This window comes from Phalacrocorax carbo, chromosome 12, assembly GCF_963921805.1.
Source record: "Phalacrocorax carbo chromosome 12, bPhaCar2.1, whole genome shotgun sequence".
NCBI lineage: Eukaryota > Metazoa > Chordata > Aves > Suliformes > Phalacrocoracidae > Phalacrocorax > Phalacrocorax carbo.
In genome coordinates this window covers 9,469,436-9,494,611 of record NC_087524.1, presented here as the reverse complement: position 1 = coordinate 9,494,611, position 25,176 = coordinate 9,469,436, and the positions used below count along the sequence as shown (strand labels likewise).

The following is a 25,176-nucleotide window of genomic DNA, read 5'->3' as shown; positions in this document are numbered from 1 at the left end:
CCAGAATCAGTTTTGTCAGCTCCCCTCTGTAATTTCTTCCCACTTCTGTAGCAGCTGTCTGAGCTTTCAGCTGTTCTGCCAGGAGCAAAGGTGCCGGCACCCTTTAAATCACTTCAGAAAAGTAAGGGTGCCTTCCCCATCCTGGAAGAAAAAAGAAAGGACAAAGTTTGTGGGTTTTATTTTTTTTCTTCCTTTCAGAAGACAAGTGCTGTCAGAGACAACTAGGAGGGGTCTGGAGGTTATTTGCAAATTAATTAGCCTCTGAGAGGAGAGCACTGCAAGCAATGCCAGATAAGCCTGTAGCAGCCACACCCCTGCAGCAGTTAATATTCCCCTTCCTCTCCAGGGGAATGTCAGGGGTTAATTCAGTAGCTGTGCATTTAATAGCTCAATTTAAAGGGAAAAAAAATTACACTCTTCTCCCCTGCCTTGCTGGTTGTGGATGGTTTGCTCTGTCTCGTTGATCACATGCTCCCTGAGCCCCTGGTGCTGCAGAAGCCCCAGCTGCTGCTGATGAGCCAGTGCTGCTCAGGATCCCTCCTGGCCCCTGCCTGTCAATGCCTTGCAGTCCTGACCTCCTCTTTAAAGGAGGGAGTGCACAGGATGAGCCCTTGAGCATATGGGTGGAAATTTGGGAGGCACTTATTCTCTCATCACAGTTTCCAGCTCTAACCATGTCTATTTGTTGTTGTCTTTTTTTCAGGGACTATGGATCTTCAAAAAGAAAATCAGGTAAGATACCAGGCTTTCTATGTACTGTATGATTACAGAGAGGACCTTCTTCCCCCACCCCCTTTTAAACCTTCCCTTTATATGGTGTTGCATGAAATTGTGTAGCAGTATAACTTTTTATTGCTGAAGCCTGCTGGAGGCAGGCATTGGTTTCTTTCCTTTCCACTGGAGAGAAGAAATCCACCGTATATAGTATTGCAGTTAAAATGACAGCTCTCTTCTGACTGTATTTATACAGCTCCTTCTCCAGGCTGAGAGGATAATTCTATTAAATTTCTGTTTTTCATTTTTTTTTCTTAAGTCAATTTTTACCTGAGCAAACAGTCAAAATGTAGCATGAGAACTGGGGTTCCTCCAGAGGGGAAGGGAATGGTTTTCTAGTCTGGTCTGAGGTTTTATTTTTTTTTCTTTTTTTGGCCTTTCCAAAAGGCTCTGATAAGGCTTCTGAAGCAAAATGTTCTCAGTGCCTGTGTCTGGGTTTAGGCTGCCTCAAAGGCTCTAGCTTAGTGTTGTTTTTAAGATTCTGGATTCAAATGTCCTATAAAACCCTGATTTGAAACTATATAAATCCAATTTTTCTTCTCCCCTTGTATTTCGTAGTGATTTTTACAGATGTGTTTTCAATAGGGACATGTAATTACGGGCCTCTGGGTTTGGCTGCTCTGAGCTGGATATGTCAGGGCTTTGTCTTTTTTTTTCCCTAAGCAGCACTGAGCACCTGCAACTCTCATTGACTCCGTTTGGAGTCTTGGTGCTCCAATTTACATTCGGGGCATCCAAAGAGAGGCCTTTCAAACCAATAGCAACTCCTGGAAAACTCTGGCCTGTGTGCCAGGCAGGGGAGGATTTTTTCTTCTTGGTTTTTAAGATGATGAAGAAACACTGTAATGGCTTAGTCTCTGGGAAGATCAGAGTAACGTACTGGACTCCAACAAACGTCGCTGCCTAGATTGATTTGTTTGTTAATTATGAGAGTTTTAAGCTGCAGTTCTTTAATAAGCTAAGTGATGCACTGAAGCAAAGCTGTTGTTTGACACTGGTGTCCTGCCCATCAAATGGGCGTTGCCTCTGGAGGCTAATACTTTTGGTACCCTCTCACTGAATTTCCCTGAGGTGGGTTGTGGTACTGAAGAGGTAAGTGTGGTCCAAGGTGCTGGCCTGACATGATAAACTAGGGCATGCTTCATCTTCCTAATTTCCTTTATAAAGCTTCTGCCTGGGTTGCACTTCTAGGGCCTTCTAAGTGTAATATTACCAGTGAAGTGTTTGGTCACATGGCCCATGGATTCAATTGGCGGCAGCGCTTTCTCTAGAGGGGCTGACTGTAAAGGTCTAAGTGACTCAGTAGAAGGCAGAGCTGAATGTGGGAGCTCCTGGCTCAGTGCCTCATCCAGAGCACTGGGGACTTCAGGCCATGTAAAGACCTTTGAAAAACGTTGCTGAAGTCTCGGGGGGAACCTAGTTTAGCACTGGCCTAGCACAGCATTAGGAAACTAGTAGAGCTCTGCGCTCAGCGTACCAGTTAACATGCACAGGAGTTGCCATACTCTTAGAAGAGATGTGAGGAATTGCTTTGGGAGTGTGAGGCAATGGCTGCTCCCCCATTCCTGTGGCTCTGGGGGGAAGTAGGAGCTGATCTGCCATGACACTGGGGGAAGAGGGATTAAGTTGAGTCAGTGTAGCTGAGATGCCATTTGTAGATGCTGCCCTGCTGGGCTCTTTGTTGGCCTCCTGCCCAGAGCATCCCAAGTGATGTGCTCATCCATCCCTCACAGGGATGGATGCTCAGGTCTGGCTCTCTCCCTTTGGCTGTCTCACCTCCACGTGCTGCCCAGTCTCCTTTTAGGACTGCTTCCTTTTCTCTGCTTCTTGGTGCTTAGCTGCTTGCACAGCGAGGGCTTGGAAGTAGTGGGGTTTAGGGACGCTCTTTCTCTGCTTACCCTGTGTGAAGAGGAATGTGAAGCAGCTTTGTGACCAAAGCGAGCTGCATAAAGAGACTCTGTTCTCAGCCATCTTCTTGCCTGATTTCAGAGCAGCGGTGGAATGCTTCTTTCTTTTTGGAGCTGGATATTGTGGGAGTGCGTGTACAATGAGCAAAGAAATATGCCAAGGGAATTGGTAGTTACAGCCTGTAACAAAGACCAGCTTTATAACACTTGACCAAGTGATGGGGTAAATAAGCACAGATTTCTAGGGTGTGCTATGAGAGACTTTTAAGATAACAAATAACTTTGAAACATAGTTTTTTCCGTAGGTGCAGACACTAGTCTTAACGAAGAGACAAATAGGCACTTTTAAATGCAAGCACCTACCAATAAATCAGACCTGTGAATACATCTTCTGTCTTCACCAGAGATGTTCTGGGAGGAGGTTTTTGGGTGTGAGCTCGGCTGTCCCATGCTGTCCAGCAGGAATCCCACAGCTGCTGTGTCTTGGGCATGTGCAGGCATGACATGAGCGTGGCCAATCGCAGAAACATTTGGGGAATGTCTCTGACAGCCAACATCACCTCTACTCTGACCTCTGCCTTGCCAGAGAGTGTGTCTAGCTAGTCCTGTGCTTGCCCCTTAGAGCAGGGAAAAATTGAAGAAGTTCAGAGTTTAATAGGAGTTATGGAAACGTTTATCACTGCAGCTGGTACTGGTTGTAAACATTCAAGACCTTCTGAACCAAATGCAACAGTGTGGCCCATCCTTAACTAAACAGAAGGGAGTCTTGAACTGACACAGGGCACCTCTGCACAATAGCTCTGAGCCAGGCTTCCTCTTATGAAAAGTGCTATATAAACATGCAGCCCTTTACTTGGATATGATATAATTATAAGTGCTTTAACCTGCAGTTGGCTCAGAGACTTGAAGCAACTGAGTCTCTGCGTAGGTTTGGGTGTTTGCTGTGGCCTGAACTGCCACATGTGCTGTTACCTTGGATTTGTAGGGCTTTATTTGACATGCTGCAGAGCTGCTTCAGAAAGCTGCCTTCATATTTCCAGGCAATTGAATTGTTGCTCTATGACCATCTGTCAGTGCCAAAGAGACCTCAGTACAAGTGTAAGGAGTGGTTACCATGGGCATATTCTGTACGCTCACAACAAATGGTCTTGTCTAGGTCTCTCTGAAGACCCTCTGTAGCAAAAAGGGAAGGAATTACTTTTAAGACTCCAATTGTTCATTGCATTAACCAAGTGAACAACTCATTTGTCACTCAAAACAGGCATTACTTCTGTGCAAGCATCCACTGTGTGGTTTTCTCTCCTCAAATCAAAATAAGGGCAGAATTGCTGCAAGTCTAGTAATGGATATTTGCATGGTACATTACAAACCACAAATTAGGTTAATCCACTCTGCAAACCCTACCAGCTACCATCTGTGCATGGTGAACTAATTAACCCTTGAGACATCTGCTAATCCTGATGTGGCTTGTAAAACCAGTTGGAGTATCTTTCTCCCCAAAGATGTCCCCACACACACCCCCCTCTGCTGGCTAGAACAAGTTTCAGACTCTAGGAGCATGATGATCATGCCCTCTTCCCTTGCTGAGAATGTTTCTTGGCTGGTTTCAAGCCAAAGTTTTTGTCAGATTCCCCCATCATGAAGCCGAAGCAAGCATCTGGGACCCGGTGTTTGGTGGCAATAGGGAGTTGGTGTGGGCTCTACAGCTTTTCCACACTAAGTCTCAGTGCTCCTCAATTACTGAGAGGGGTTCTCCTTGCTAACAGTAGGGTCAGACCTGGCAGAAGAGATGCTGATTCACCTTTGCTTTCAAAGCTAAGGCATGGATCTCTGCCTGCCTGGTAGGTGGCCAACCCTTTGTGCTTACTGCTCTCAGTGTACACTAAGAGGAGCACTGCTGGCCACACACTTCTGAAATCATAACAAAAACCCCCTACTGCTTGCTCAATCCCACTGCTCTGACTGCCCTGCTTACTGCTGGGAGTACAGCTGGCCTCAAGCTGCTGCTCAGCAGCTTTCTCTAGCACCTTGTTCCTAGGCAGTAGGATGTGCCTCCAAGTGAGGGGAATACACTTAAAAAAAAAAAACCAAAACAAACCCTGAACCCAAAACCAAACAAAAATCAACTGTGGCTCCATCAGTACCGCAGTGTCTCCTTTCTGTAGTTGATCAGACCCTGCCTGCATCAAACTGGCTGTACTTTGGCTGAGTCTGCCAGCTGAAGTCTATTTAAATAGCCCCTGTAATTGAGCACTTAGAATATTAACTTAACAATTTGGTCCAAGCTGGTGTTGCCTTGGTGAGGGTGCTGATGAGGCTTGTCTTCCTCAGCAGAGAGAACTATCCTTCAACTTGGTTCCCACGTTCAGTTTTTGGACTAGCAGAATATGGCAGCACCCAGGCAACAATCTCTGCTTCCTTTCCCTCCTGTAATCTAAAACTAGGAAGGATGTATCTCTTGGCAAGTAAATAAAACCTTCAGAGTCTGTTGGAAGCTACTTCTCAAACTTTTTATAGAAACATCTGTAATGCTCTCTTTTTCCTTCAATGGGGAAGTTAAGTGGAGTTGAGAGAGTTGCAACAAAGATGGAAGTGGGGCCTCCAGGTGAAAAACAAGCAGATCATTGTAACAACACCAAGGGCCCTCATGGCTGGTCACTTTGTGGGATTGCTGCTTTGGGCTTACAGGTGGAGTTGACAGCAAGAGTTGTTTCTTTAGCCTAATGCTTCATTATTAGGGAAACCCTTTTCCTTGCTCTCGCACGCTGAGGATGCGTGCTCTGTCAGCTTCAGAGAGATGCTTTAAATCCTGTTTCTTTGAGTTATCGGGGTAGTTTTTCTGCTTCCTTCGTAATTATGAAGGGAAATGGTTTAACTTTTGGCTTTTTCTGTCTTTACAGCTGAGCTATGCTCATCATTTCAAAGCTTAACCTTTCTGGTCCTGTCACACTGCATATGTCTAGCCTGCATTTACAGCTCCATGGCATGTCTCACTTTTATTTTTATAAATGAGCTTTATTTTCTTAACTTCAGTTTGAACTGCCTCCTTTGAGGTGATATGAAGAAAATGAATGGTGTGTGCTAGCCCTTCTGTGCTTAATCATTCAACAAGGTTACAAATGTGTGAGCCATTAGCTGGACCAGCAAGGCTGCGTGGCTGGAGCTGGCCCTACCTGTTGCAGGACTGAGGTGCTGACCCTAGGAACAGAGCTTTGGTGCAGGTTAGTGTGGAGCGCTCTGCCAGCTTCATAGCTCTGCAACAGGCGTTTAGCAGGACATGGGTACAGGGAGAGGAGTGAACGTACAGCCTCTAGCCCTGGCAGATATTTTGTTATTTGTGGGAGATGGCTGCAGTGGAGGAAAAAGGACAGACATCTCCAAAAGAAGCACAGTGCTACCTTTCCTTTGCCTTAAGGTTGTTGCTGTATTGATGGGATGTCATCTGGAGTGGTGGATGCCCTTTTAAATATTAGAAGAGCTGTGAATGCAACTGCAAGTGTGCTGTAAAGCATGCATTAACTTACTCAGTTGGCTGTTAAATCTGTCTCAGTTTTCCCTTCTCAGCCAGAGGAAGCCTGAACCTTTTTAAATGAGTTTTCAAAGGGGCCAAATCTAAGAGTGTGTTACTAAAGATGTTGAAAAATCCAGTTAACTAGCATGGTGAATCCAAGCAGGAGGCAATGCATCTTCTGTCAGGGTGGTGACGATGTCTTGGGGCTACCTGCTTTGAGTCCATAAGTAACAAAGCAGGCAGTTAGTTATTGCTTACTGAAGCTGAACCCTGGTGATAGCAGCAAAGCTAGAATGTGGTGATTTGTGGGTTTTCTTTGTGTGTTGTTTTGCTTGGTTTTTTAAGTCAAATGTTAGTTTGAGTCATTCTGCTCTCCTTGGTGTTTGTCTCTAAAGTCTGCCTCCCTATATTCCATCTGAAATGAAAGGTTCAGCTTGGAAGGTTATTTCTTTCTTTTTTTTTAAGGTGGTGAATGGGGATCTAAGTTTGTCCAAGCCCATGGCAAGGTCCCAGGAACATCTTAAACCACATAGCTTGGGCTTGGTGTCTTAATCCTTGTAAGAAATCTGTGGTACGACATGATCCCTGCAGACTGAAGCACGTGCTCTTGTTTGTGTCCTGATGAATCACATGTGTGTGCTATGTTCCTTGCATTGTTTCCTACAATTAATGCAGAAACAGCAATGGTGGACTGGCTCCTTGGTGTCATTTGGCATGTTGATGATGGCTGGACAAGGTAGTTTGCCAGATGCTATTTTGTAACTTCACAAGCATGTACTGACAGGATTGCTCTTGAACAGATATCAGGACCCATTCCCCCATCATACGATTAACCTTCTTGGCTGTATGTACTAATTACTGCATGGAATTTAAAAACAGCAAATTCTGGCAGAACATTTTGGTTCTCACATAGCTTTTCTCTTTTTTTCCTTTTTTTTTTTTTAACGGAGATAAAGGATTTGGTAATAAAAGAAGGATAGAGTAGGCAGAAGCATAGCAACTGAGGACCAAACAAACCTTAGCATATAATTACTGAGGATGTACATCTTGGGCCTGGCTTTGGAAGGAGTTAGTAGTTAATGATCTCAATGTGTGTCGTCAGGTCAGTCCTTGATGATGGAGCTTCCTCTTCTCATGATGGAGAATTATTCTTCATCAGCTAATGAATTCACTGAACTCTAACTTCTGTTCAGTTTATTGGCTTTTGTCTGATGTAGTGATTCCCAAAACAGTTCACTTTCTTTCCTGATTTTTTTTTAACAGGCTTGTTAAAAAAAAAAAAAAGCTCTTCATATACTTGAAGGAATATCCACTCTGCATGGGTGTTTTTTGTAGGGGGTTGGTTTGTTTTTTGGTTTGTTTTGGTTTTGTTTTGTTTTTCCAAAGCAGGGCTATTGTTCTGTTCTCAGGTGTGCTGGCAGAGAGTGGGATTTGAGGAGGAGCTTCAGCTAAGTCAGGTAGACTTCATCCCCTTGCAGCATCTGTGTGTGCGTGACCCAATTCTGTATCTTCAGTCAAGATGTGAATCTGTCCACTCCAGTCACACACTCCAAATCCAGCCTGTGGCATTCTGGCAGGAGGAAACTGATCTCACACTTCTCCTCGTACACCATATTTTTAAAGTCGCTGTTTAAACTGCAATGCTTTGGACTTCTGCCTGAGGCTACTGAAGAGAAGAGCAGATAGGATACTTATTCTGCACTGCTTCAGTTTTCTGCTGACAAGACATGTGGCCCATTAGATGTATAGGATCGCTGTTGTCTCTGGGTGGCCCATATGCTGGGGTAGGAGGAAGATGGGATAAGAGAGGAAGAGTTGTTTGTCTGTTGTGTGGGTTTTTGTTTTGCTCCTTGGCTTTTAAACTGAAGTGAGGGGACAGGGTACAGGATTAGGGAAATGAATCTGTGTTCTTGCTGTTCTCAGTTCAGTGTCAATGCTGTGTAGAGCTCCACATTGGGGAGAGAGAGCAGGGAGGCTGGGCAGGCAGGGAAGGACTGCAAGTATGAGGTGTGGCTCAAGCACAGCCATGGCAGAACAGCATGCACCCTTGCAAATGCTTCTGAGAGCCTTCAGCTGAGTGCTGAGAAAGCACTTGGTACCTTAGGGGATGTAATGGTATTTCTGTGGTTTTAAGGAGTTCTCTATTCTCCATCTGCTCCTGTTCTGCCTTCATCCTCTGTCTGTTGGTGACAGATGGTATTAACACTGCCTGCGTGGGTTTTTCCTCTCTTGCACAGAGAACTGTGCGGTATTGGATTTTGCTTTTGGCATGTTAGATAAAGCAGGTGAGAAATGTACTTGGGATCTGGAGTGGAGGGTGATGATCCTCAGCCTTTGCAGGAGTCTGTACATGGCACGGACAGGACTGGCTGGCTGAGAAGAGCAGACCTCTTACCTGAGTGTTTTAGATAACTTAGTCTCAGGCTGGTGAGCACCTGAAACTTGAATCTCTTGTGAGAAGGAAACCTGAACGGCAGAGTGTGTGCCCTTAGGCTATTGAGAGGACTCACTCCTAAAATAGTGCTCCCGAAGTCCCTTCAGCTTTGTGCATGGTTTTATGCCTGTCACATTCTGGCCAGCCTGAGTCCAGGCTGTGTGACAGGCAGAATCTTCACCAGTCTGCTCTAGATGGAGTGGCTCATTTAACCGGAGATGGCTGGAAACATCACTTATAACATGTGCATTGATTGGTTATTTCCAGTCTGCTGCCAATGCTGCAGTGCTTTTTCTGTGCTTGGCAGCATGTCTTCTTCACACTTGGACTTTTGCTTCCCCCCCTCCACCCTAGACATGCATGAGTCCTAGCGTGCGTACATACCTGTGACTTAGGAAGTGCAACCAGCTGGGGCTTCTCTGCTCTCCTCCTCAGCCTGTTGGAGGCTGGTTTTTCTCTTGGAGGGGTGATTGCTCTTGGTTTGTACAGCTGTAGATGTGGATTAGTATTCAGATATTCTAGGCACTTCCTAGCAAAACTGGGAACTGTTACAAAACTGTATGTGCAGGGACTATATCACAGTGATCATGTGGGAAGCAGTCCTTGCTTGCCATGTGGAAAGAGTTAATATGAGCTATGGCTGCCAGAACAAAAACTAAACAATCCTGGATACTTCTGGGTCTGCGAATGGGATTAGGATGGGCTTTTGCAGAAGTAAACAGTAGAAAACTGGGACTAAGTTTTCTTTATGTTTATACTTTTAGAAAGGATGAAGGACTGTATGGGGCTGTGGAAATGCAGCTGGTGAGTGTGTCACTGTGCAGTTTGTCGAGCACATGATCCTCTCACCCTGCTGCTCTGTTCTGACTCGGGAAAGGGCTCTCTGGTTATGGATTTCTCCCCTGCAGGAGCAAGTTATCCAGATGATGAATTTGAGGCACGCTTGAGTCACGTGAAAGCCAGATGTGAACATTTTCCAAGCAGTGTGTGTGGGTCTAGTTGTACGCCAGGCAGCTCTGCTTACGTGGCAAGTGGAAGTGGTCTGAGATTGGTCTGCTGTGTGGTGCCAGGGAGGCGAGGAGCCCTGGCAGCTCCCGGAGCAGCTGCTCCTGCCAAGGAGAAGAAGGTGCTTGCTACGCTCATCACTGCAGCTCAGCACATCTGCCCCCACTCCCTGCACAAATGCAGTGCATCTTCCCGAGTACAAGCCCTGCACAGGCTGTTCGTGATGGGGCTGAACTTGGTGAATAGGACTAAAATTAAAGGTCTTATTTAATGCCTGCTGCCAATCCTCTTACTCATGCGCTTTAGCTGGATTTACATGTTTGATAATCTACTAGACAAATATTTTTTCAATATGTAGCCCGTTAAGATACTGCCTCTTGAACAGATGGCATGCGGAGTGGAGGTGGTCTTCTGCTTCAAGTATATAGAAGAGGAGGTATCTCTGCAGGGATGAGAGGTGTAGTCTAAAACACAGTCCCCCAGTGGGAAAGAATTGACTATATCTCTATTTCTTCAAGGACTATCTTAAAACACTTGCTTTAAACATGATGCATCATCAGCATCCCACAGACATGAGAGCAAGAAAAGCTTATTTAAGCTATTTTGGTGAGGGACAGGGGTGGCTGCTGCTTGCCCAGCAATCACAGTAGCAAATAAATCTGTTGTCGTGGTACCTAGGAAGTGTAATAGCTGACCAGGCCCAGCCTGGGTCAGGCACTGGGCACAAATGTTGTTTTTGTTTAGGTCCCTGTGGAGCCTGGAGGGAGAAACATCAATGGCATGGTTCAACGGGGTGCCTTGAGCAGTAGTGCTTGAAATAGATCAAAACGCTTAAGCAATGTTTCTGTGCCATCCTCCCATTTCTCTGGCTATCTGTTGTTCTCTGCCTAATTGAATGACTTAATTGTGTGAGCCAGGAATGTGTGAAAAGGGTTCCAATTCAGATTAAGGCTCATCTGCATTTTTTCCTCTTTCCAAGCTGTTTTACGGTCACATTGTAGAGCTACATGTAGACTCTGTATTAGAGTAATTCTCTGATAAAAGTACTTCCATTCCTGGGGGAGGTTAGCAACACCAAGTATTTCTCTCTTGCTCCTCTAGGCTAGTACTGTTGCATCTTGTTGCCTTGACATTTAACCAAAGTATCAAGCTCCACCTGAAGGGGAAGGGGCTAGGAGAGAGAAACCTGGAGCCAGGCTGACAGAGGATCTGGGGGATGAAGGGTTTGGAGGTGGTTCACAAGGGTCTTGGGGGAACACTGAGCATGCTGCTCTGTCTGCAGATGGGAGCAGAAACAAGCCCCACCGTTTTGAAGCTCCTCATTGAGCTTCCTGCTCTTGGTTGTGTCCATGGCCAGCCTCACCTTGTGAGGAGGGGGAGGAGGTTGTTCCTCAGGTTGTCTGAAGAGGGCAGAAAGGAAGCAATGAGGGGAGAAGTGGAGGCAAAATCGCAGCAAGAAGCTCTGGAGGAGCCAGAGGAGGGATTGAGTAGACTCTGCCTGACCCCCTGGGGTTCCTTACCTGCTCTGGGCAGCAAGGTGTCCCACCTGAGGGCCCAGGACAACAACATAGAACTTCACTTATACCAACTCCTTGGCAGGCTTGACCTCCAAAATCTAGATCTAGGCTTAATTTCTGGTTTTTGTTCTACCATATGACATGAACATTACAGTGAACAAGGCTCTAAGCCACTTTTTAGAAGCATCCATTTCTTAGGAACAGTCTGGTCAGCTCACTTCTGGCTGACTTATCAAATACCACTGTTGGGATGAGAACGCCCCCATGCTTCTCTTAATGCCTTTTATTTGAACGGTGATGAATAGAAGAAGGACTTACTTCCCCCAGCCCCAGTCTGAGGAGTTACTGCCAGTTACTGGACCACTGCTTGAAGTCCTCTGAAGTGGAGTGGAGCACTGATCATTGACTTCCCACCAGTATAGTTTCAGTTTATGCTAAGACTGCACTGCTTAGTCTCTTTTCACCCTTCCAATTAAGACAAGAAGGGTGTATGTCTGGGAGATGAATCTGCAAAATGCTCAGCTGCACTCACCACTGTCGTCCCTGAATAACAGGGCCAGTAGTACCTCCTCACGGAGAGGACTAATGACCTCAGAATTGATTGCTGTTGGAAAGAGGCAGTCTTTTTCAGGTATTAGCATCTCTTCTGTATGGCCACTTGTTATAACCCTTTTCTCAGTATTTTATTGTGCCTTAACAGCTGCAGTATTCTTAGGTGACGTTTAAGGTAGAGCTTCATGAGAACGAAAGTTTTATTAATTAAATGGACCCAGGACTGTTATCCCCTATGGAAGGCAACTTCCATAGAACAGGTCATGCCTGTATAATTAAACTCTCTCTATCCTCCAGATTAAGGTAGCCACATCAGATCACTTGTTGGGACTTGCTTTGGTCCATGCTAGCTTCTCAGCTGTGCACAGAAATCATTTGGGACAAGGGCTACATGGTCAGTACTACAACCACGCTGGGACTCATGACCAGTATGATCCAATTCCCCAGAATTGCTGTGGCAGTATTGTTGGGAAATATCTAGCTTAACAGGCTAGACAGCTATACAGACACTACTTTTTTTTTAAAAAAGTTTGTTTTAAAGGTCCCTGATAGCCCCAGCAATAGGCAACCTGTGGACCTTTAGGAGGGTGTTCCTTCTGGCCTTTATAGCAGTATTAAATAACAGATGCTGGGCTCAACATTGTACTGAACACTTTAAGCAATGTTACTGACAAAGAGAGACCTGCGTCAGTAGCTACTGCTAAAATGCCTGTGAAGGAGGAGTTTCTGTGCACCTGCTGGACCAGGGACCCAGCTGGAGGTACAGTACTGACGTGAACCATGAATGTGGCATTTCCTGGATTGCGGTAGCACTGATCTTGTGCATTCAACTCCAGACTGACTATAGCTTTTGTAGGTTTTCCTTGAAGCTTGTTCTGTTCTAACTGCACACAAGACAAATAGTCTGCTGCTAAATGAGATGAGTGAGGCTGTATTGCAAGCGTAAAGCATTGGTCCCCAGCAGTCTGGTGCCTGTTCTCTTGCCAGTGGTGGGAGAAGCAGCAGACAAACCAGTCTCGTTGGCAGCAGAAAAGCTTCTGGTGAAATCTGAAATAATCAGTTTCATGTGTTTTGTTCACTACAGCAACCAGCTGAATTCTGTCTTTAAAGCCTTTGGCCCCACCCCCCACCCCCCGCCAGCTCCTTCCTTTCCTTCCCCAACTGAGGAGCCCAGCTGACCTGTCCCGGGGTTGCCCACCTCTGGGGGCAGCTCGGATGCAATGGGGCTCAGCAGCTGCTTCCAGTGACACGCCTGCTCTGCTGCTATTTCTGTGCAGTGTGGCTCTGCCGGGGAGCCTTCTCTGTGCTATTCACAACCGCCTTGGCCCTGTGGCTTAGCTGTAATTTATGGACCCATGTTTCTTTTGAGCTTTTAAAAATAATTCCAATTGGAGGGGTTTGTTCTGGCTCCAGCTGAAGCCAGCAGCAAGGGCTGTGGGGGTTGCTGTTAGGAGCTGAATTGGGATGCCATTGCCTTAGGAGTGGCTTGCTTTGAGCAGGCAACTTTAATGTCCCTTCCAAATACTGAGATTCCCCCACCCACCCACCTCCAAGGCATCTGAGACCAGCCGGCGCTCGGCTGTGCGGCGACAGGGGAGAGGAGAGGCAGGAAGCGAGGGTTTGTTCGTTTACTGTTACCAGTCCCATTGGAAACCGGCTCCAAGCCCCATGCAGAATTCCAGTAAAACTCTGTCCTAAAGGGGAAACCCAGGGCCGTTCAAAGCTTGTGTTTTGTTGGCTCAGGCACAGCATGCTTCTGGGGCCTTTGACCTCTTTGCCGTACTCTGGCTCCATCCATGGCTCTTCGTTTGAGCTCTCTGTGAAGTGGAATCCATCACTAATGTCTGATATTTTTATTATTTGTAGGGGGAACTCTTAGAAGCTGGTAGCAATTAGAGCTTAAATGTCTTGGAATTAAAAAAAAAAAAAAATCCCCAAGAAGGAAGTTTAATGCTAAGCAGATGTGCAGGAGCAGCTGAAATATGCTAGCTGTCTTCTGCTTCAGAAGCAACCTCATCCACATCTAGCTGCTGTCAGGCTGGGGCAGCTGAGAAGTGCTGCTTGGGCCAGGGAGCCCACGTTGGGGACTTGTGGGATTGTTTACCAGTTAATACTTAGATTGCCCCTTTTATTTTGGCTTAGACCAATGATTTTGACAAGGAAAAAAAATACTTTGTAAAAAAAAAAAAAAATTGTTAGTAGCTAACAATTGGTTTTTATGGTGAGCTTTGTTCCTTGAGATCTCACACAGGGTGTTTGTAGATGTGGCTACTGTGGATCTAGGTTTAAACTCCCTCTTTTCTTGGGCGGACAGATCCAGGGTAGCCCTTAGCTTGTGTTAAGTGCAGCTCATTCCCTCTATCTTTAATTGGCTGTTTCAGCCTTTTGCTGCCACCTTGGACTGGGGCAAACTTTGAAGTCTTCCCAGTTGTTCCTGCAATACATCTTCTACTTTATCACTGCCATATTCAGGTTCTTCTGTCTGGAGAAAGATCTGACAGCTGACTGAAGTTCATAATCCTGTTCCTGAAGGCAGTAGAAGTCTATTCAAAACCAAACAGACAGGTTGCTGACAACTCCTTCACACCCTTTCCCGTGCATGCCCATAGTCTGTAATAGAAACATGCTGTATACTGCCTCATAAGCACAAGTTATGCTGCCAGATGATTTCCTGTTGTACTCTACCAGTGTAGAGCCTTTTTTTAATGGTAATCTGAAGTAAATTGTTGTAACTTACCATGGTGTATTTTATACTGTATTGTGACACTGCAGCGCATAGGTTTGGGAGTTAGATGGTTGTAAGACTGCAGGTTTTTCTCCAACTGTCATTATTGAGAACTTACTGAAAAGTAAGCAAAGCGCCAAATCCATCTGAATTCCAGTTTTGTTCTAATGCAATGAAAATTGTGTGCCTGATTTAAAGAAAGGATTTCAAAACCTCATCATTCTCCTAGTGCTGAGGAAATGCAGCAATGTGTTTCTTGGACCTCTGGTTTCCAGTAGGAAGGTTTTAAAGCTGTTTCTCGTGCTTTGTATCATGCTAGCAATTTCTCGGTTATGTATGGGAATCTATTACTGATATTTGGCTGTCCTGATGATATTCTGCAGGTTCAAAACACAATAACAAGTCAAATGGACAAGGCCACTGGTATAGCTTGCCCCTCTCTCTCCAGGTGATTGAAGAGTGATCTTCTGCTGTTAAACTGATGGGTCCAGAACTGGGTCCCTATTGCAAATGAGTTCTTTAAAATTGCATTTTGGAATTGTTTGTCAGAATTTAGGAAATTCTTAGCCTATCACGTAAACACCTCTCCTTGTTTCTTCTCCCTGGCAATGTGAGAGTAACAGCTGTCCTTATCTCCCTCATCCCACAGAAGGGGAATATTTACTGGTTCTTATTTTGAAATGGGGGCAAACCTATTAACTCTTAAAACATGCTTCTGGTGTATTCAAACAAACAAACAAAAAAAGCCCCACTCCTTAACATTTGAAGATTATTCCCAGAATCCCAAGCCAAGTATTTGCACTTAATTTCATGGAGGAGGGGAGAGAAATCTTTTTACCTCATTGGTAGCAACTCTGTTAGCTTTTTCCGTAGCCAGGTTTCTGCCTCATATTCATTCACTAAAAATATATTTTCTTCTAGTTACACCTTGAATGTACCTTTACTGGAGCTTTGCATTCTTCCATGGAGTCTTATTTGTCTATTGTTATTTTCTTTAATGCTATTCGAGGGTAACAAAATGCAAGTGCTTGTAGAAACTTGCATGTGTTTGCTAAGCTCAATCTCTGAGTTGCCTGTTGGTCTTTTGGGGATCATTAACAGCTGCAAAGCTAAATACTTTTGCAGGTCTGAGGCTTAATAAGTCAAACTTTTTCTTGGTATGCATTCCCTGTCCTATTGGGAATAAGCTCAGAGCATATCTTATTCCAAGATCTCAAAATCAGATCACTGCAGATCAGTTTCATGAGTTCTACAAGTCCCCTAAAACACAAAAATTAACCGGGCAGTTCTTATGACTTGACCTTTAACTGAGTCCACTCACGCCAACACCACTGTTGAGAAAAACTTAACATTTCTTTCAAAGCTGTCTTGACTAACTTTCAAACTTCCTGATATGACTGTTTTCTTGTTTCTCTAATTACTTTCTCTTTTCATGGCTGCCTTCTTGGATTTCAAGTTTGGATGTCCAGTTTGTCTGAGACTCCAAAAAAGAGTGTTGCTCCAGGTAAAGTCTCATGTCGTCTTGTTCTGCATGCTATTACAAAGAGAAGTCTGTAGTTCACTGTGTGGTTTTGAAGTTGTCTTGAATGTGAGTCTGACAGTTGATGTCCAGGATCTGTCGTCTGCTTGTGTATTGGTATTTCATGATGCATGATTTCTGATAAGGGAGAGCTTTGCTTTTCTGATGGCCGCTTCACCTTAATGTTGCTGCTAACAGTGATAGTAGTTGGCTGTGTTATGTCTTCCTTGCCGCAGTCCAAGAGAACATCCCCTCTCATGGTGGGTTGACCCTGGCCACAGCTAAGTACCTGCACAGCTGCTCTCTCACTACCCCATGTAGGGTAGAGGAGAGAAGAGGAGGAGAAAGTGAGAAATCTTGTGGGTCAAGATAAAGGAAAGAAACATGACTGTGTGATTTGTTCTTCTGAAATGCTCTCTTGCTTTTTCACAGTTAGTAAAAAGTGTTTCATATGGAAAACATGAGACTCTGAGGAAGATGCAAAATTTTCATAGGAGCATCAGGCTCCTGTCACGAGGAGGGAGTGGGGAAACAACCTCTAGGTGAGGTGACAGGTCTAGGCAGTAGTTGTCCAATACAATGCAAAAAACTAAGCTTTCCAGAATAAAGAATTGGGAATTCTCCTGAGTAACAAGTGGATTTCTTCTTCAGACATTTGTCACCTGACATGGAATACCAGAGAAGAGGTCTTTTCTTCCTTCAGACTTAAGAAAAATGACCATGAGCCATAGACCCCCTGTCTGTACAGGATGCTGGCCTGGTCACCCAGGTGGTTAAGATCTCAAGGGAAGGGAAGATGGAAACACTCCTGCTGCTCTCTGTACCTGGTTTGGTAAATATTCAAGTTCATGCCCTGTTCAAAGTATGTGAACGAAATCCCACCATCCTCAATGGATGAGTGCTTGCTTGTCTGAGTTTTTTTAGTAAGCAAGACTGCTGTGATTTCAGAAATGTTCTCCTTGACAGAAATTTAATATATCCCTGGGGGGGTTCTGCCTGATCATAGCAGAGCAGGTCTAATTTCAGGGTGGTAGTTGGGTATAAAAGTGCAGAAATATCTGAAGTATTCAGTCACGGGAGCCTAGTGGTTGATAGGTCACCAAGGAGTTCAGACAGAGAAATAGAATGAGACTGAGCGGGAGAGAAATGTGTTGAGGAAGAGACGGAAGAGGTGGTGTCGCTTGGGAAGAATGACAAGAAGCCCTCAGACTACATGGCTGCAGGGTGAGGGTTGGGTTTCTCTGACTCTACATGAAACAGTCCTAACAGATGTTGTGATATCTAAAATAATTGAATGCCAAGGCTTTCATCCTTCTTGAAGGGCAAGGAAGTGAAGTCTTTAATAGATATAAACGTCTCTTCTGCTGACTGCTTTTAGCTAAATGCATGTTGCTAATTTGGCTTCAAAAAATCTGTGCATGATGATAGGGCAGATCTAAGTGATTAATTGCATTGCGTGGTGGTCAAGGAGGTGAATATTGATACATAGTCCTGCTCAGAAGACTTCTGGTGTGTCTGGCAGGTTCTTAGCTCCCTATGTTGTTCCAGTTCATGTGGCCTTTCAGTTTACTTCTCATCCAGATGAAACCCCAGTTTCCAACACAGCTACTTTTTAGCGCAGACCTGCCATGGGCAGGCTGGCAGAGCAGACTTGAATTTGAATATGGTCTTTATCTATGTAGTAAATATCTGTGTCCTAGGCTGGGGGTTGGAGATTAGAAGTCAGTTTCATGCTGCCTGAGGTCCTGCTGAGGGCATGAACATGCTCAACAAAGAGGAGACTCTGACTGAGGATTGTAGCTGGTTTAATCTCCTACTTGGGGAAAAAGATAGGTGCCATACAGCCAGAACCTGAGAAGTGCTGTGGTGGGGCACTACTTTGGGTCACCCCAACTGCTGTTAAATTCCTTGACTAGTCTGCTTCATGCTATGTGGAGTGATGTGAATGCATTGCACTGCTGAGCAGGGCTAGGGCAAATGCCAGAGTATATAGGTGACTTCAGCCTGGTGGAAGACCCTGTCTTGCAGCTGTGTGAAAATCTCCAAGCCGTTTAACAGATCTGTGTGCAAAATGCTTAGTATTCTGAACTGTTGCTACCTGTAACCTAGTTGGTTGGAATTGCTGTTCAGAGAGCCAACTTTCCAAGGAGTAGAAAGAAGGCTGAACTTTTTTTTTCCCTTTTACCCTCCTGCCTCTAATTTTTCTTGGCTCTGTCTTAAAACCTAGCAGATCAAAAATAAAAGCCCTGAGACTAACAAGCTCCACTTGGCAAAGGCCAGCACTGAGTTTCTCCGTTTGTCAGGATTTTGTTGGAAATGCTGCTGAGGATTGTAAAAAAGGAAGAACTGAACAGGAGCACTTGCTTGAGAGTGCCTCCTATTTACCATGGGCCAGGCTTGTTCCTGATGCACTCCACCTGGGGACTGCATTTTGCTCCTGGTTTTATCTGTGTGTCAGACATGTACTCTGATGCTGGAAGCCACAGTCTACCTTGAAGCTGTCGCTTGTTCCAAACTCTTGAAGGCTTATGCAGATCTTGGTTCTTAGAAGTGCTAGAAAATGCTACGTGCACATTATGCTGGGGGATGAATCCAGGTATCAGGATAACTTTGTGCTACGATTGCTGGTCGTATTCCCTTCTTGGTAGCAATGTGTGCTGTTGGCTTGGGCTCCGTGTAGCAGTTTGTAGCAGCAACCCAGGGGGCCAGGAGGGAGTTAATGCAGCTCACAGAGTGACCATCTATACCAGATTTCTGCATGTATAGCCAGAAAGATAACAAGAAAGACTAGAGTTTTAAGCTACTCAGCAAGGAAGCTATTGCCTCAGGTACTTGCAGTGCTTGCAGAGCACTACGGAGTTGAGGGAGGTGTCTGTATGGGTGCTCACTTTTTCATGAATTAATCATGGCTGCTAACCAGGGGTGAGAGGGTTTGCATGCTGACCTGGCCATCACTGGGTGCATGGTGCTCAACCTTGTTTTATTCTCAGGCATTCTTTGGGATTTGGACAAGGCTTTAGGCTGAAATTCTCTGGCTTTGAGTCTTCTGAATTACTTAACTGGTCAGATCCAAACCCTTCCCTTTCTGCTTACAATCCTATCTCTGCCTAATAGCAGGATGTCACCCGCTTCTGAAATTCTTCCCTGAAAATGCAATAGAACTGCATAGTTCCTCATAAAAGAGCTACGTGGCTGAGCTCAGGAAAGAACTACAGAAATTAGTGTATTAATAACTCATGTGATAGACTTATCCAAGTATTTATTTTCATCTATCATGAGGCAAAGGGATTTTTGCCAGTATTGTTTTAATGTTAAGACCTGGAGACTGGACTAGACTTGCACTGAATTCCTTTAGTTACTATGGGTAGTGCTGAACTTCTGTCCCTGTCCCTAAGCTTTGTGGCTCAGGACTGCTACACGAGGAGCTGTTGATCTCTGAAGTTAAACACTGCTAGGACTGGGGGGATTCCTGTCTGGCAGAAGGGATGGAGGTTAATCCTTTCTCCTATTGCCACAAGCTGTGAGTAGCCTTTTACCTCCAAGAATAACTGATATGCAAATATAGCCTGAATTTTGGTGAGTGGGAGGGGGACTGAATAGTGACAGGCTGGAGTGCAGGAGTAGCCAGGAGATGAGTCAAAGTCCTGACTGTTTAGGGCCCATTAAGAACAAAAAGCAAAAGAACAACAACAAAAAAAAATCCATAACAGGAAAAAAAACCCTCTACTGAATAGAAGAGAGATCCTTAGGCTTAGAAACATGGTTTTGATCTGAATCTGTATTGTCCCCAAGGAGATTTGTAGGAGGCTTCATCATTCTCATCCTACTGCTTACTCTAGGAACTAGTTATTTTAGGAACTGCTTTTCTGAGACCCCTGTGAAATCGTGAGCTCTTGTGTAATCTCGTGTGCTTTACGTGGTAAAGTCTGGGGTTTTCTTTATCTTGTGTGCATTAAACACTTAACCCAATTTTTAGGCAGACCTAAGCTCTCTATCTTAAAATTCTTGGGGATAGATCACTGCTGGAAGGCTTAAAGAAAATATGCAGTTTTAATATGTTTGTTTATTATAGTGATGTGGTCCTTCTGATAAGAAAGGTAGAGTTTTTAGGGGAAGAAAATCCCTGTGTTTAGAGCTGGACTTATGACTGTTGTGAGGGGATAGACTGATTTGAGGATTTTAAGTAGGCTTGCTGCTATCCTGGGTATTCTTCCCCCTCCCCCCCTCCCTTCCCTCCCCAAAAGGAGTTTTCCAGAGATATATAAAAGCTTACCCATGAAGAACTGGCTTTAACAAGAAACCACAGCTCTAGATCCGAGCTACCACAGTTACTCCTCCCTCTGCGCAGAAAAGTGCAAAGCTCTGACTTTATCATATGGAAAGCTGTGATGCCCCGGGATGCTTTCTGCCAGAGGCCCCTCGTGCAGGCCCTGCACGTCTCCTCAGCAGTTGTGCCCGGGTCGGAAGAGCTGGACTACCTGCAGTTGGTTGTTCATCTGTGAATCATCCTTATGGTGTTCACTGACCGTTTCTGTGGTTTTGGCGGCTTGTGCAAAACTTCCACTGACCAACCCAGTACTAATTCATTTAGTCTGAATCTGTAAACACTTGATTGATTATCATAAAAGGGCAATATAAAAGCCTGAGTGCTGTATGGATTAAAAGAGCAGACATGTTTATAGCCTGATAACAACAGAGTACTCTGGCAAAGATCAGGAGTCTCAGATTTCCATATCCAGATGATTTTATTTTTGGAGTCCAGTTGGTGGTTTTAATTTTTGGCTATTGCAAAACCATCATAGGTCTTAGCTGTTGCAACACAGGAGGAGGAGGAAGACGCTGCTTGGAACGGGTGCCCTGTGCTCTTATTTAGGAGGCTTTCACAGGAGTTGCCGGTCTGAGTACAGCAGGAGGAACAATGCTTCCTCCTTGCTGCCTGGTGAAGGGGACAGGGTGCAACTGTGTCACTTAATAGTGCCAGCTGTGAGGGGCACGGACAAGCTCTGATGACATTTCTGCCCAGCCCCAGGAAGGGATTCGCTGAGGTGAGGAGCAGGAGGATTGTAAAGTGGAGCCCTATGGAGAGGAGGAGGGGTATCCTCAAGACTTTAACCAGGAAACAGAAACGGAGAGGCAAGCAAACTCTTATTTCAGCCAGTGATCTATCGTGCGCTCTGCTCCGGGGAGGGCTTGCAAGCTGGAGCTGAACAAAACACTAATTCTGCTATTTTGGGGGAGAGGAGGGGGAAACTTTGCCTGGCACATCAGCCTTATCCTATACTCTGCTCTCCGTTTCTCCTGCCTGGGCTGAAGAGGCTTTTTTAAAAGTGGGGCTGTGTGTCAGGGGCATTGCAGTGTGCATGTGAGCTTGCTGGGGAACTTGTGCCACTCTGCATCCCTCTTCTCTGGCATGCTTCACACTGAGCAGGCTGTTACTCTTCAATGCAATGCTGTGTCCTGTGTTACAAATTAGACCTGAACTAATTGGCAGGGATGCGGAAGAGCCCACGGCAGTGGGTGTAATTGGTGCTGTGCTCTCTGTGGTGTTGCCTGTCTTGTTCTTTTGAATCCTCTTTGGGGGGGGAAAACCTGCAGTCTGACATACCAGAAATGCTGTGTGATCCTGAGTGTCACTGAGGAATAATTCGTCTAAAGGTGCTTGTGGGGGATGGAGGCCTGAGGGGGGTTAAACTTTTTTACCCTACTGACTGTGCCTGAAGGGAATATAGTAACAACCTAAACCAGGCTACCCAGAAAATACTTAAGGCTTTTAATTACTGGGAGGAGCTGTTTGTCTTCTTTCCTCCTGTACTGTTACTGAAGTCTTCCCCACTGTGTAGTACCTAACCCTGGGGAAGCATGGCTCCAGGAGCCACAGGGACCCCACCCCTCCAAAAGGGAATACCCTCTAGGCATGATCTGCTGTAGCTGTAAGCGAACAAGTTTGACCTTGGTTACTTCCTAGACCACGGAATTTATCACCCTATCTTTTTTGTGTTAATAGGAACCCTGTAATTCTTATACAAGCTTCTGTTAAGAGTCTCTTAATTGTATATGTTGCACCAGCCACTGTAGTGACACAGAAATCCTCCTGCGCTGAGTACTGTATCCAAGGCAGGACCGAGTAAATGGCACTGTTAAGTCCTGCTGGGTTTCAGATGTGAGTACAGGTATAATCAATCTTTTCGGACTGCTGTAAACACACTTTTTTTGGAGCCAGAGTTACGGGGGTAGATTTGAGGTGCTGCTTCTCCGGGTCTCCTGGCAAGGGTGTTCCCAGGCACATGGTCCCTGGCTCGACCTCAGTGGCTGATGGTGGGGCGTTTGCCAGCCTGGTCCTCTCCTTGTTCCTAGGAGGGGCATGTGCATCACATGAGCATTGCTCCTGCCAGCAAGCCAATGTTGTGTTTTGCGGGTGGTGGGTTTTTTTTTGTCTTGCTCTACTCCCAGAAAACTGTCTAGAAGATTAGAGGAAAGAAGACATTTTGGGTCTCTATTTAGCAAATAGCTTCCCGCATGTCCCCTGCTCCCTTTGCCACTGTTTAGTCCCTCCTTTTGCCTTTCCACAAACTGAATTCTCTGCTGACGCACCTGCATAAACATAAGGCCGTGACAGCTTTTGTTTCTGGTTAGAGAACTGGTGTTTATCTTAAGACTAAAAGGAAGTAGGGGTTGTAGGTGTTACTTGCATAAATAGGCTGAAGGAAGATGATAATGCTGCCCCATTCTGGACTGGAGAAGTGAAGGTGTGGGAAGCAGTGTGAAATGGGAGAGTATCTCATCACACTCTAGGTAACCCACTTGGCACTGGTTTAAACCAGAACACACAAGTCAGGTTGATTCATCATGAATAGAAGCATGATTTTACTTGAAATGAACAGCTGTGGTAAAAATACCTATTACAAATTTAAATGTTGTCAGTTCATGGTCTTCTCCCCCTATTCCTGCTATTGGCTGTGGTTCAAATACCTATAGAATAGCTAAATCTCTTAAACACAAACTTCTAGAGATGATTATTCCTCTTTAAAGAAAATTAACCTACGTAACCTGAGGAGAGTCAGAGGCACACTTAGGGAGCAAAGAAGTATTCTAATTTTATAGATTTCTTAAATCGGGTCCAAAGGGCAGCATTGTGATATTGTTTCCTTTCAGGAAATGGTTGGATTAATTGCTTTTTGTTCTAGGATTTTCATTTCACAGGATGCTGTTTTAATGGCTGATGCATTCTTTACCTCTTTCTTGGCAGGGATGCTAATTATTTGTCTGTAGAATCACTTTGCATCTTCAGCCAAACGCATATGAACACGCTGCATTTGGTAATACAGCACTGAGCATCCTGTGCTTGGCTGTCAGTCCCCTGACTTGTCTGGTGGACAGTTTCAGACCATGCTGCTTCCTTCCCGACTCTTGTAGCCAATTTGTCATCAGAGATTCAGGAGACCTGGAGTCTGCTCCTGGCTCTGCCCCGTCACGTGAAATGGGACTTTCAGCAAGTCATATATCTCTTTCTGTCTCCCCTTTCCATTTGTGTCTTAATCTAGAGAGACAGGAACTGCCTCTTAATACATAAAATGTATAATAATGCTGTTGGCCCCAACTGCTCTGCCCTAATATAGGTTGCTGTAATTCAGGAAACCTGTAAAATAATTTTGCATTAAGGCATGTTGGATCTTAGAAGTTGTAGGTGCGTTTTGCTCTAGTCTGACACTTGGACGCTTTGAAGAGTGTAAAATGAGGGTAAAGAAACCCTGATGTCCTAAAAGTTTTCATGACTATTTGAGGCAGTTTCCAGGCAGAGCACAGTCAGTCTGTGCCTGGGCTTGGGGATGCAGAGGCCCCAGCCGCACTGTTTACGTTGCACCAGAGAGCAGAGATGTGTCTTGTACGGCAAGCGGCAGTGCAGGGAGGTCTCCCTCCGTATCTGGCACAGCGGCGTCCCCGCCACACGGCTCCACCCTGAAATGCACAATTTGGTTTAGGGGGTGGAACAAACAGAAATCAAAAACCCAAGAGGAAAGTCCAGGAGTATGGGGGACGGAAGGAGAATGGTTATTTTGCCCCTTTTTTCACCCCATTTGTGTGAGAGCCTACTCTCATTCATAAATGGCTCTGGCAGCCAAAAACTCTCAGTACGAAGAGAAACCGAACAACCGGAGAGGTTGGCTCCAAGGGCTCCAAAAAGGCACCGAAGGGCAGTGGAGAGGGGGAAGCTGGAGTGCGCTGTACCCCTGTCCTGCTCAGGGCTGCTCTGCCTCAGGGAATGCGGAACTGCGGGGCTGGCGGGGGGCAGGCGGGGGGTGGCTGTGTTTCAGCAAGGATCTGGCACTATAACTTTTTTCTTCTTCTGTTTCAAGTAAACACTCTTCGCCGCCCTCCCCTCTCTCCTTCCACCCCACCTCCCTCTCTCTCAATCCCACTCATGTGTTTCTATTTAAGGGCTGCAGTGCAGACGAATATGATTGGCATCTACAGCCCCCTCTTGACTTTCAGCTCAAGCCTTTAGAGTGGAGAAGGAGCTGAGCCGCCAAGGGGAGAGCTGTTTTTTTTTTCCTTTGGGTTTACTGGGGGGATGGCTCAGCTGTGGATTTATGCTGCTTCTGCCCAGGATTTTTCTCTCTGAATGGGAGCAAGGAGTGTGGAAACCATGTTGGGAAGAGGTTTATTTTCAGAATCCATCATGAAACTTTGCAAATAATTTACTGTTTTCGGCTCCTTTTTGTATTTTTTTTTTTCCTCCCCTTTTTTCTTTTTCTTCTCTCCAATGTCCCTCTGTGCTGCTGGGTTGTGGGCCAGAGGAGGCTGTTTCTATATGGCCAGCCATTTGGGGATATGCTGCGAGCCAAGGTTGTTTGCTGATTTGCCTGGCTCTGGTGACAAGTTGGCCTGTCGTGAATCGGATGGACGGAGGTCGCTCTCGAGGAGCCATGGCTGGAAGCTGGCTTACGGCTTGCTTTTTCCCTTCCCCAGGTGCTGATGCTAGCTCCGAACCCATGATCCTGGAGCAATATGTGGTGGTGTCCAACTATGAGAAGCAGGAGAACTCTGAGATCAGCCTCCAGGCTGGAGAGGTTGTGGATGTCATAGAGAAAAACGAAAGCGGTAAGACACATTTGCTGCTTTTCCCTCTTCCAATGGTCTGATTTTCTGCATGTGTTACTCTTCTTTCAGTTTCCTCATCACGACTTTTAGCTGTACGTTAGCTCCATCTGGTACAGCTACTATGTCTGGCTGA

General features: G+C 45.4%; 1 protein-coding gene across 4 annotated transcripts in view; it reads left to right on the top strand.

Annotated features, from left to right (window-relative positions):
* Window positions 1-25,176, top strand: part of SH3PXD2A (SH3 and PX domains 2A) — a 270,198-nt gene that overhangs the window by 168,797 nt on the left and 76,225 nt on the right. Inside the window, exons 6-8 of one of the 4 annotated variants that reach the window (XM_064464087.1) lie at window positions 704-732; window positions 15,882-15,929; window positions 24,912-25,043. In XM_064464087.1, the coding sequence (XP_064320157.1) occupies window positions 704-732; window positions 15,882-15,929; window positions 24,912-25,043 (209 nt within the window). Of the gene's footprint in view, window positions 1-703; window positions 733-15,881; window positions 15,930-20,806; window positions 20,990-24,008; window positions 24,160-24,911; window positions 25,044-25,176 lie in introns of those variants that run through there. The other 3 variants (XM_064464085.1, XM_064464088.1, XM_064464086.1) reach the window with 3 other exon arrangements.